A 12438-nucleotide genomic window follows, 5' to 3' on the forward strand; every position below is an offset into this window, starting at 1 on the left:
CAAGGGTAATACAGCTGGAGTTGGGAATGGAACCTGCCACCTTTTGGTCTAAAGGTAGCAGTTCTAACCACTACACTACAAACTGCCCCCATAATTTTTTTCCTTACAGTTTAAATTGCTGTTCCTCTTTAGGTTTCTCTGTTCTACTTAAATGGGCAGCGTCCCCATTTTTGTTGTTTATTGAGACTGGTTTTTGTGCAGTATTGCTGTCTGCGGTATCAGTGTCAATCCCATGTGGCCCTTCTCTCCCACTCTCTGGGCCCCAAAAGGTATGAATAATTTAATATGCAGTGGTGAAATATAAATCTAATGTAACTGCCCAGTCACAGAGAACTATAAAATTTATATGGGGTTTCAAATGTGCCTCCAGAACTAGCTGTACTGCAGCTAAATATACAGCCGATTACCACACACAGGCTTCCCTGTAATACAAAAGTTCTCCTTAGTTTCTTGTTTTCAAACAACTGTAATTTATGTCTTATTTTGCTTACCACATTATTGCCTTTATGAGAAATTGTTTCCAATAAAAGTACATGATAGGAAGGACACATTGTAGAACTGGTTCTGTTCTTATGTTTCTGCCAGGGTGTCTCCTTGACCTGACCGTACACGACCATGATCATGCGCTTAATGGTGGAAATCCACGCCATCACCTACTCATGTATATGATGTTATGGTACTCAGTGGATTGAATTTTGTCAGAAAAGGAGCGGTAAACTTTGAAGGAGCCTCTTGCTCAGCTAAGCCATCATCTGGGTTCACTGCTTTGGGATGGAGGGGCGTGGTGGCACAGCATGTTTGGCTGGGACCTGCTCTTGGGTGAGGTTGGGGTTCAAGTCCTGCTTGGGGTGCCTTGTGATGGACTGATGTCCTGTCCTGGGTGTGTCCCCTGCACCCTGTGTTGCTGGGTTAGGCTCCGGTTTGCTGCGATCCTCCTTGGGACAAGTGGTTGTGGACATTGTGTGAGCTTTGTGATGCAGTAAAATTTAAGGGATTAGCAGTAAAAAGAAACATGGGGGTGTTCAAAATCGAGAGAAGAGGGTCCTGAAGCTTCAAGTTATTTGTTATTGTGTGTTGATTATTCCTCGACTTCTTTTTTGGGGAAGCAGGGCGTCTGTTGTGCTGTGTGAATGTGTGTGGACTTCCTGTGTCGTGCCACCCTCTGCTGGAAACGCAGACCTCCTGCGCCGCTCATCTCACGACAGGCTACTTGGGGACGCTCCTTCCGCAAAAGATACGTGCAGAGAAGACGGGCTGTATGGACAGACTGATTGTGCGTGTGGACATGGGTAGTTCACGCGTCCGCAGCGTAACACTGACACGAATGAAGCGCCTCGAACGCCAAAGCTCGCCTTCAGATTATTCACGTTTTCACTGAGTTTGAAGGCAAGAAAGAAGTCAGACAACGCGATGATTGATCTTCCATTTTTGTGCAAACCCTTGAATGGGATCAAATACGGGGTTGCGCAAGCACGATGAAAAACAGCAGTAAAAGTGAAGCTGTGCAGTTTCATTAAAGGTGAATAAATGCGAGGCTGTGATTTGGATTTGCTCGAAATTGATGCGCCGCAGTTAATTATAAGTAAGTGTTTGTCTGGGAGGTGCGGCTACACGTGAATAATCTGGAAGTTTGCACATTGTATATAGTTGTGAGGCTCTGCACTTAATTTGATGGTGAGTACGTCTGAGGTTTTTCGGCCGCCTGTCCTCCCGATGCGCTGTCCTATCGGGCCGGCAGACACACGATGGCCGCAGCTCTGTGGCTCTTGGCCGTCCTCGCTGCTCCAGAGGGAGTCCGTCCCATCTCAGGCTCTGCAGTTCGGTGATTTTGACTCCCATAATTGCAGCTTTTCTTTGAACGAAGCCCAAACCTCAGCCTTCCTTCTAGCTGTCAGCTTCAAACGCCTTTTGCTGTTGACAGTCTCGCACGCTTGCCAAGGCTCTGCTGGCGGTGCGTTTATACGGCTAATTTTTTTTTTTTTTTTCCCCTGCCGCTGCATTATACAGTCCCTGTAACGAAAGGGCAAGCAGGGGGATAAACACTCATCATCAGCCTTAAGTTGATTACCTAGAACTGTTGAAAGGGGCTTCGCGATGTTACCTTTGCAGTGTCGTATCTGTTAGTACTGCTTTTGACAAGGGTTAGGCGTTAGGGGCGCAAATCATTTTTCTTCGAAAATAAAAAAGGGGAAAAAACTCAGAAAAATGAGGGGTATAGAGGAAAAAATGAAAGATATCTCAGTCTTTTTTTCGGTTTCAGTCCTCGACCGATACCTCAGAGTCATCGCTCTCTGTGTGTGTGTGAGATCTGTCCCTGAAAAGGTTTGCTGGAGTTTTGTGTGCTGAGCCTGTGCTGCTCTGGATGGTGCTCACCAGAAACGTTGCCCTGGCTACATCTGCCCCGCTCCTCCTGCCATTGTTCAGCCCTGGGGGTCCTGTCACTTCACTCCAGCCCCCCACCCCCGTCCCGCTTGCGCCATCCTGCCACGGCCCCCCTCCGCGAAGCAGAGCGGTCTGCAAGCGGTGCTGGTTTTCTGACAAAGCCACAAATAAGCCGCTGAGCTGCTGCCTGGGTGCCCCCTGGCGAGTCTTGGCCCGTCAGACCCCCGTCAGTGTGCTTGGCAGCGCTGTGAAGCCTGCAATCTGGAACTCATCTCCCTCCACCACGCAAGATCGGGCTTGGCTGAACGTGGACCCCACCTTCTGGGCCTGAACTTCAGGAGAACGCAGTACTAACACAGTAACTCATGGAGAAAAAACACCGCATCTCTTACAGGTTTCAAGCGAGATTTCCTTAACATTGCCAGAAAACTTCAGTTAACTGGAAACTGTATTCCTTGGCAGTTCTTCCTGCATTCGGAATATTTATTGAGACAGTCAATTAAGCATAAAAAGTACTGACTTCCATGAATATCACCCAGTTACTGTGTTGTGATTTAGGATGCCCCTGGTTTAGGGCTTTATTTTCATTCCAGAACACACACACACACACACACAAACCTGCTGCGCCCCCCCCCCAGGTAAAGGTTTATTGATTTATTTATTCATTCATTCATTCATCCCGACAGGTTCTGGGTACCCCATCTGAAGAGAGTTGGCCTGGGGTCCATTCCTTGCCACACTTCAAACCAGGTGAGCAGATGTTCACGTTCGGCACACAATCCTGGTTGTGACTTCCTTCTAGGAAAAAAAAAAGAGAGAATGAGGCTTAATGATATAATGTAATCGAGTAATACATTTGGAGCCACCTTTTGTCCCAAGTTGTGCTGATCTCATAATATTTTTGTTACAGAAAAAATGTTCCGATGTTGTAGTTGGTGTCATGCAACAGCAGAGGGCGCTGTTGCTTCGTTAAGTTTCTCACTGTTCTCGTAATGTTAGACAAATGAGCACACCTGACCAAATTATGAACATTACATGCACAGTTACACAGCAATTTGTAAAACCTTTCAGATGGTTGTGTTTATTTTATTCTTTTTTTTTTTTTTTAATGCTGTAAATGTATTTGACATTTTTGGGAAAAAAATGATATGGGAACTTACGGGAGTCGTGTGGTTTTGTGCATTACTACATTTTTAGAGAGCTGGTCTCGCTGTGACAATAGGAGCGTTGCAGCGGATGTTGGAAGCTAATGGAACGTTAAATAGATGCTCACCAAAAAATGCTCACCAGAAACTGTTATAACCGGTGCTGAAGTCTCCAGAAAAGACTGAAATGAAGTGTTACAAGGCCAGCGCTCACAGCGGTACCTGTATTTGTGCTTGCGCTTTATTTATTGTGAGCACAAAAGTAATGACACAACGATGTTTGAAGTTAACCATTAGCGCTACAATGAAAATTAATATTATTCTTAAAGTATGGCGTGTCTGCCTTAATTTCACCATTCTGTACTCCCTATCTGGCCTCTGCTCTGTGGAGCCTGACAGCCTGGGGTCATTACCCTCAATGGGACAGAATACTTCACGCAGCTGGGTCTCGCAGGAGGCCACTGTCTCACGGACTGTACGACATCGCTCCTAATCAATAGCTCCGCAGTAGGGAGGCAAACAAAAATTAGAGCTAAGTGAGCATTCCCAGCGCTTGTTAGTGCAGCCCGGCGGCAGCGGCAGAGTGGCCCCCGGCCAGAGAGAGGGGGACGGCTTGGGAGCCGACACTCGGGCTGATGAAAGGAAAACTAGCCCCCATGTCAGCCACCTCTCGGCTGCCCGACTCCTGCCGCATCCCGTCTCTCGCTGCACGTCGGCTCACTAATAAGCCCACCGGTAGGTTCGCGTTAGGCTGGGGAGCACCTGCCTCTTCCTGGAGGCCTGTTTTTCCCTTACCCATCATCTACTCCTGCATAATGAATGTCGTCAGGGGAAGAGCGAGGATGCTCTGGCCTCCGGTGTCCACCTGTGGAGGGGCAGATGGTACCATAGTAGTTAGTGCTGCCGCCTTCAGACTCGAAGGTCGCAGGTTCGAAGGACTCTGTTCGAGTCTGACCTGCTGCTGTAGTGCCTTTGAGCAAGGCATTCACCCTAAATTGGTCCAGTAAAGAATTACCCACATGGATAAATGGCTAAATAAATTAGTGTAAATACTTTTGAAGAAATGCATCAGCTGAATGGATAAAGGTAAAGAGCGTTGTCCTGAAATCATCCGTTTCCTTGGAGAAAGACTGGACAACAGAGCACTGAAACGGACTTCTTGAGCATGTGCTCAGAACACACCCGCAGTGACTGAACTCACATAGGTCTTTGAGCTCCTGGGGGGTCAAGGTGAAAGCGAGCTCCATTATGCGGTTTCCTGTATTTAGATGACTGAACAGGCGTGTATCCCCAAAGCTTCATTTGCATATTCCCACCAAGCTTTGTTTTACATTACGCGAACTCATTTAAGGGCCGCACGGTTTCTAAAGATTCGCCATTTTTAAACAATGGCTGCGGCACAAAAGGCTCAGTTCGTTGCCCGTTTTGTTGAGAAGGGGAATCTTCTTCTGTTGACGTCTTCTGCTGTGGGCTTTATTGTAACGCGTACGGTGACTTGCGCCACAAATGAGAAACGTGAGAAGGCAGCATCACAATGAAAGAAGCACAGTAAAACCAAGACTGAAAGCCCAGCCCTGCAGCCAAAAACACACTGATATCCTTCGCCCTGGTGTTGTTAAACACTGAACGTGCCAAATCAATCACACGGCAGCGTGTTTTCTCTTTTTCAGATCGCTTTACTGTGTACAGCCCTAAGAAACTAAGGCAAGCATGGAATAAGTAAGTATTTCTGGAGTTCTTTTCACTACGGATTTATTTATTACTCTCTCACCACGCCTCGCATCACCTCACTTTACTCCGTCTGTTGTTTTCACGTATGTTTGCTTATTAATTCAATTATTTGTCTCATTTGTTTGTTCACTCTACATCTGTATTTATGCGTGTATTTCTGTTGCATATTGTGTGCTGCTGCAGCCAAATTGAATTTCCCTCTGGGGTTAATGAAGTTTCATTATTTATTTGTTTATTTTACGTTCCGTTGTGACTGGAATGTTGGGTTTGATTGCAGTGAGATACCAGGTAAAAACTCTTGCAAGGTGTGTGATCACTTAAAGATGCAAAGTGTACACAAACCAATCCAATGCATGACTTAACGTTTCCTTTAAAATAAGATCTTATTTGCCACTCTGCTGTGCCCGATGAGGGAGAAGTGGCAAACCCCATGGCATGACAGAAAGGACACATGAAAAAAATGCACAAAACACAACTACTTTCATATTCTGCTGCCCACCTTACTTATTTGGCTTGTTCTGCACATTCTGCCTCTGGCTACGAAATGCCCCGTATTCTTCAGCATATGGAGTCCAGAGTTTGCAGCACTGTCAGATTCCTCCAAAATTCCTCACAATATGTGCAGTAATGGGCTACGTGCTTTTACCCACGCGTTTTGTACGAATGTCGGGATTCATCATTACGGGCAAAGAAAAGCTGCACTCCAGGTTCATATTGGACTGTTTAAATGATCACCTAATTTTAGCGTGTCAGGTCTGAAGGTGTAAGTGTGTCTAAGAGCTGAGCGGTGTTTAGAGGATGCACGTGCCCTTGGAATTGTGAAGCGCACTCTTGTCACTGTCCTCATTAACTTTGACTTGCCACACGACACATAGCAACAGGGTCCCCGCTCCCACGGCCGCTATGTTACCAACGCCACTTCAATGCCGTAAACACTCTCGGGCCGAGCGGTGTGTGCCGGAGAGCGCTGTGTCCAATGGCCCCCTGGAGGCGGGGGGTGTGTAAGGGTGGTCTCCAGCTTTTACGCTGGTGACTGCATTTTCAAAAAGCCGTACTTAGCATAAAACACTCCAGTGACTTTTTTCTTTTTCCCCAAACCGTGCCTTCATGGTCAAGATAAGTCAAGACTTGTGTGGTACGGCTGTCTGTTTAGATGATCCTTCACCAGCCTGGAGGAGACCTCTTCCTTAGCTTACTGAAGACTAGACATAACAGTCCTTCATTTTACATACCAGTAGTGCCCAGAAATGAAGGAGGGCTCTACTGGTATTTAAAGTGAAGAAGTAAAGAAGTAAAGCAGATGGTGGCTTTGTAGGTCTGACTTGTTTTCCACCATAAGAGAGACCAGACCAAGGGCTGTTTCATTTCAGAAGAAATCAGTCATTAAAATGCTATGGATATCTAAATGTAAAAAACTCTTTAGCGCATCTTATAAGCATTAGAACATATTTGTGATTGACTGGATGCAGTTGATCATTTGCTCCACTGTGTACACTGTAAATATACTCTGTGATTAACACGCTGTGTGGGTAGTGCTGGTGCCTCACATTTCTGGGCTTTGCGCTCGGGCGGGGGGGTCTGTGTGGAGTTTGCATGTTGCTCTCCATGTTTGCGTGGATTTCCTCCTGGTGCTCTGGTTTCCTCACGCAGTCCAAAGGTATGTACTTCAAGGGAAGTGAGAATCTGAACTGCTTCAGTGTGTATCAGAGTTTGTGTGTAGTATAGAACAATGAATATACAGTAAGTACTGTAGTTATCAGTTATGCATTACTATACTTTTGTTATTATTATTATTATTATTATTATTAGTAAGTAGTGCATTACTGATTCTGATGATGATAATAATTTCATGGTCGTACAACCTCTCACCTTCCTTGTCTGATTCTTGGTGCTTCACTGCAAGAAGATTTGCAATCACACATGACAGGAGGCAGAAATGGTTTACCAAAGCCATGCAAAGGGAACCTCTCATACCAGGCTTTCCACATCTAGTCTGGTGTACAGCGATAAACGGTGGATCCTCCAAAGGCGACTGAGGAAATAAATGAGCACGCTGTCTATATTTAAAAATGAAACAAAGCGGCTTGAAAAAGCTCCATTCCCAGGGAGAATGACTTCAGTGGATGTTCTGTGCCGAGCCCCTGCTGTGCCACACGTGATTGTTGTGTAAAAAAGTCCCTGTGCGCGGCGTCCCAGACCTTGGCTTGCCCACTGCGCCGCGGAAATAATTGAATTGGTGTCTTTTTTTTTTTTTTTTTAAATACCCCTCAAAGTATCGAAAGGCTAATGAGGCCTACTAATGATGTGTGGATCTAATACGGAATCTGAGTTTCTGAGAATAGAAAAGAATGGTGTGCCTTTCCGGAGGGATGTTGCTCTGTTTTCCTTAGTGTGGAAAGTAAACACCAGATGATTGCTACATACATTTCTTTTAGATACAGGAACTTGTATTTTTGTGTAAGTTTTTCAGTGTTAGCAGCTTACATTTTTTTGCTTGTATTTCACATTACCCCCCCAACCCCCTGCCAAGGAGACCTACTGCACTGGCACTGGCCCCCTCTTACCCTTTTGCTTTCATCATGACCGTAGTGTTACTGGTGTAACGATGGGAGGTGGGAATGAGCTCTGAACTCACGCTCAGCGGTGGACTCGGGAAAGCTGTCGGGTCCTTCTCTCTTTCCATCCCATTTGCGGGTCGGAGGCTTCCCCACCCCCCCACCCACGACCCACAGTCCCAGATATAACTGAACGATCCGCTTTGAACTCGCAAGCCGTCGACCCTTTTCGTGATCCGAAGAGTGCGAAACACCCTGAAGTGAGTGGTTACTGTACTTCATACGAGCGAATGCTTGTAAAATTTGTAGAGGAATTAGAAGTGAACGTGTGTTATCTGCGGCATGTGTAAAAGCGTGCGCGTGTGTGTGTGTGTCACTTTGACGTGGAAAACGGTCACACTTGTAAACAAGACCTGTATGGAAGGGTCTTGAAAGAATAACACTTTTTCTCGTAATTAGACAGTGGTCTGCTGAAGTGTCTCTATGGTAAATAGAGTCCACACTTGGTGTATCACTTAGGGACAAGATAATTGCAGTCCTGAACTTAAAAACAGATTATTAGTAGTTCTCGGCATCTGTAATGACGCTGCATAGTCAACGTCTGGTTAAAGAACTTCGCATAAGGATTTGCTAGCAATGTATCGCCGCAAGATGAAAAATTATCAATTATTATAAATGGCAGAATTATTATTTATTTACAGGTTGCCCTCAGTTTATGACGCACATTACTTACAGTGATCCAGGCCTACGACAGCAGTCTGTTTAAACCAACCAATGTCAACAACCGCTTGACCTAAATGGGGTCGCGGCGAACCGGAACCTAACCCGGCAATGCGGGGCGCAAGGCCGAAGGGGGAAGGGACAAACCCAGGACGGGATGCTAGTCTGCCACAAGGCGCCCCAAACAGGCTCAAATCCTAGACGCCCCACACAGCGGACACCAGCCAAGACTTCCGCGCCACCATGACCCCGTTGCCTTAACACCTAACAGTGACCACTCCATCTGCTGTACAATAGTATTAGATGGCCATACTTGTTGTTGTTTGGGTCTCGGTCAGTGTTTGGGTATTTAGCAGCGACTGTGTTTTGTTTAAAAACATTTTAGTTTGCTGTTCCCTTTAAGTTTTTTTTTTAAATGGTTTGCCAGCGAAAAAGTGAGTGTTCTGGTTGTGCTGAAAAGAAAAATGGGTTTAGAATAGACAATAGGCTTAGAAATAAAATTATGCAGCATAAAAATATGCTACTGTACTGTAGGTATACTATTGTACTGTAATGTTATTTTAATATGAAAAATGTGTGAATTTTGTGAAAAAGTATAACAAAGTCTTTTATACAGCGTGGCATCGATTCATGTTAATTGTTTATATATCCTCATGGTTTTTATTGTACAACGTAAGTTGATTTGCATCTTACCATGAAGTTGACTAGACTTAGGGTGAGGTTGGCGGAATGGACTTTCAGTTTATCCTCCCAGTTTTGGAACCATATAGTAACAAAACTGAGGTGCTGTCATGATTTTTGGAAAAGTCACCTAAAAATCTGTGGTGTACAAATTAATTTGGTTCAAAGTGATCTTGGACAAGACTTCTGAGGCGTGAATGTTTTCATGTTGGACTCATTTGCAGTGGACTGAGAGGCGACAGATCTGCGGAGGGCGGTTCTGTCCGTGGACAGATTGCGATCACCTCATTTGCTTGTCTCGGCTTCAAAACTCTTTCAACTGTCAGCGGTGCTGAGCCGGGGCATGGGCGAATTAGCCGGTGCGCCATGACGGAACCTCACGTCGCGATGGGCCTCCTGTGTTCCGCTGTCTCGTTTGTTCTCCTGGACCCTGTCCAATCAGAATGCCGGGGAATGTTAACCAGCACGGCTCGGGAGCTGCCTTTGATTTCAAGCCAGATTTAAATTAACATAATATACATGGAGAAAGAAGTGCAAAACCAGACATGCGGAACATAAATATGATTTTGCTTGTATACATCTGGGCTCCAGTCCCACAGAATGCACTGTATGCAGATTAGTAAAATGTGGTCAGAGTTGGCCTTTCATGGTGTTATCATCTTATGGGGTTTGCACAACCAACGCATTCCAGTTGTCACGTATTCTTTAATTCCTGTATTATCCGTTAATCACATTTTCAGTATTGTCACAGTATTTGTGAAGACTTTGGGATTTACAAACTAGTGTGTATACAAATGGTATATGTTTTACTTCGTTGCAGAATCTTGACCAGGTTTAATCAAGTACGGCACGTTTGTGCCTGTTTTATTATGTAACAAGCCGATTTCATTCTTACTGTCCGTAGAGAACCGGTGTTGGTGTCTCTGCGGTGTGCCACCATGTTTCTCTTCAAGTTTCCATAACCAAAACATTTATGTGGGGTTTTCTTCGGAAAAGTAACGTGAAGCTTCCAGCCTCCAAGACAGGAACCCCACCTCTAATGAAAATTAGTCATGTGGCTTTTATTTACCAGGCTGCTTATTTCAGTGAAAGGAGGGCATTATTTGATTGGGATATAGATCAGGTCTTTATTTGGATGCTGAATTGAATGGCCTTTCTGCTGAGCTTCCTGAGTGTGAACGAGGGGAAACGGGTCAATGGAATTGGCGCCGGTAGACGCGTCGCATCAATGAACTCCCGCCATTCCCGCTCTACCATCTTTATTTATTTTTTTTTAAATGTTAACTCTCCCATAAGCTCTACTCGGACAGGTTAGAGGAGGAAACGTTTACCATGATGGAAATATTCTTTCCTCAGTGATAATCTCAGAGGCCTTCAGGATGTGCTGCAGATTAAATAAATGAAATAGAAAATGAAAATTATCGTTCAGTCGTTCAATGAATTGATATGGGAATAATCAAATGGAAATCATCTCTGCCATTAAATCTCAAGTAGATAACCTCTCTAGCCACAAAGCGTTTTAGAGAAGTATTTGTTCTACTTTAAAACATGCTTTAAAACATGTGTCCCACCAAGTAGAAAATTAAAGAAAACAATACAGCAGACGACAGTCCTGGTCAGTGTTATCTGTGAAAACACAAAGTTCTTCTTTGGAATAAGTTAAGCAAAGCTCTGTTGGCAGTTGAATTAAAATCCTAGAGCCCTGGAGCCCCATGATGATTTTATGTAATCTATCCCTACTCACTTTCTTGATTTATTGCATCTCAGCATTTTTTTTTCCACACCCGGCAAGGGATTCGGGAGGTTGGCTTCTCAGCTCGGATGCAATCTTTTCCACATTTCCACGCAGGGTTCCCAACTCTGATCCTTGCGGGAGTTGTATAGACGTTCCATCTCTCTCTGAGCTGCTTAAAAACCGCAGTACTGTGAGACAAGGGGAAAAATAATTAATTTGTATTATGAAAACATGCATGCGCACAAACCCCTGTGAGCACCAGAACTGGGGTCCCCTGCTGTGACCTGGGATCAACAGTCATGACCTTGACACTGAGAACCTGATGCCTGAGAGCCTTGACCTTCTCAGTGACAGTTGGGGCCACCTCAACAGCCTACTTCATTTCTTACTGTTGTATTCAGGGGTGTATTGTGCTGTTATTTTTTTTTATTTTTTCTGAAATCTGCCAAAATATCATTAATTGAAATGAAAATTCTTCACAAACGTGGTGAATGTAAAATTGAAGAAAGAGCTGAAATGGCAGGTCTTTAGGCAGGTATTTATCTGTTTGTATTCTGTCCTTTGGCTGATCATGTGTCTGTCTTGTTGCTCGTTGTAGGTTGGGCCATGTAGACCACGCTGAGGATCTGGCCTCCAGGTTCCTCCAGTGCTTCCCCAAGAATCGTCTGTCCGCCCAGGCGGCTCTGAGCCACCAGTACTTCAGCAGCCTGCCCCCGCGGCTCTGGGACCTGCCAGACAGTGCGTATCCCTCTGTCTCCTGTCCTTCACGTCACCTGGGAAAGATGGTGCAGATGTGAACACAGAAGGACATTTAGGACACCACGTTAGACTGCTGGCAGTGGAGTTTTCATCGTGTTTGAGCTTAAAATGCTTTAGGGTTAAGTTTAAACTTTCTAACCTAAGAGAGTATGATGTATATTTTAGTTTTATTTCTTAAATATATGACTTTTGCAGTCACAGTAAACGAAATACCTGCCCAGGCTTACATATTTCTTCTTTCCTTCGCTGGATTTTCATAATTATGTCAGTTTCACCCAGGGAAATTACTTGAAAAATAATTATTTTTGTTCCATCCTAGCCAGTCATCACTGTCAGATTTGTCTAATACATCATATTTACAGTGTATGGAGGTACCAGTGTATGGTGAAGAGGTGGTACAAGACGTCGATGTTGGCTTTTCTAGCCCACACAGTAACACTAACATTCTGCAGCTATCAACATATTTGAAGGAGAACAAATGCCGATTCCCCTTGGATCGGAAAGAGCCAAAAAATCTCGCACTTTGCTACATTACACAAAAGTTAATAGTTTAGATTTGTAAGAACTGACATGAAAATGTAGTTGAGGAGTGAGGCTGACAGTGGCGGCATTGACGCCGGCGCCTTTGATGTGCCATCTCCCACTCCGTTTCTGGTTACAAAAGCAGTCACGGTGGAGCATCCAGCAGCAATAATTTAATGGGTCCTGTCGTCAGTCGTTTTGAAGGGCG

At 44.9% G+C, this 12438-nt stretch overlaps 1 protein-coding gene across 2 annotated transcripts in view; it reads left to right on the forward strand.

Moving 5' to 3' along the window:
* The window catches only part of LOC108933336 (cyclin-dependent kinase 14), a 77662-nt gene that overhangs the window by 34402 nt on the left and 30822 nt on the right, over positions 1 to 12438 (forward strand). For both annotated transcript variants that reach the window (XM_018750305.2, XM_018750306.2), the window contains 3 exons: positions 3069 to 3132; positions 5198 to 5246; positions 11548 to 11687. In XM_018750305.2, the coding sequence (XP_018605821.1) occupies positions 3069 to 3132; positions 5198 to 5246; positions 11548 to 11687 (253 nt within the window). The remainder of the gene's footprint in view (positions 1 to 3068; positions 3133 to 5197; positions 5247 to 11547; positions 11688 to 12438) is intronic.

The sequence above is a fragment of the Scleropages formosus genome, chromosome 23 (assembly GCF_900964775.1).
Source record: "Scleropages formosus chromosome 23, fSclFor1.1, whole genome shotgun sequence".
In the NCBI taxonomy this organism is placed as follows: Eukaryota; Metazoa; Chordata; class Actinopteri; order Osteoglossiformes; family Osteoglossidae; genus Scleropages; species Scleropages formosus.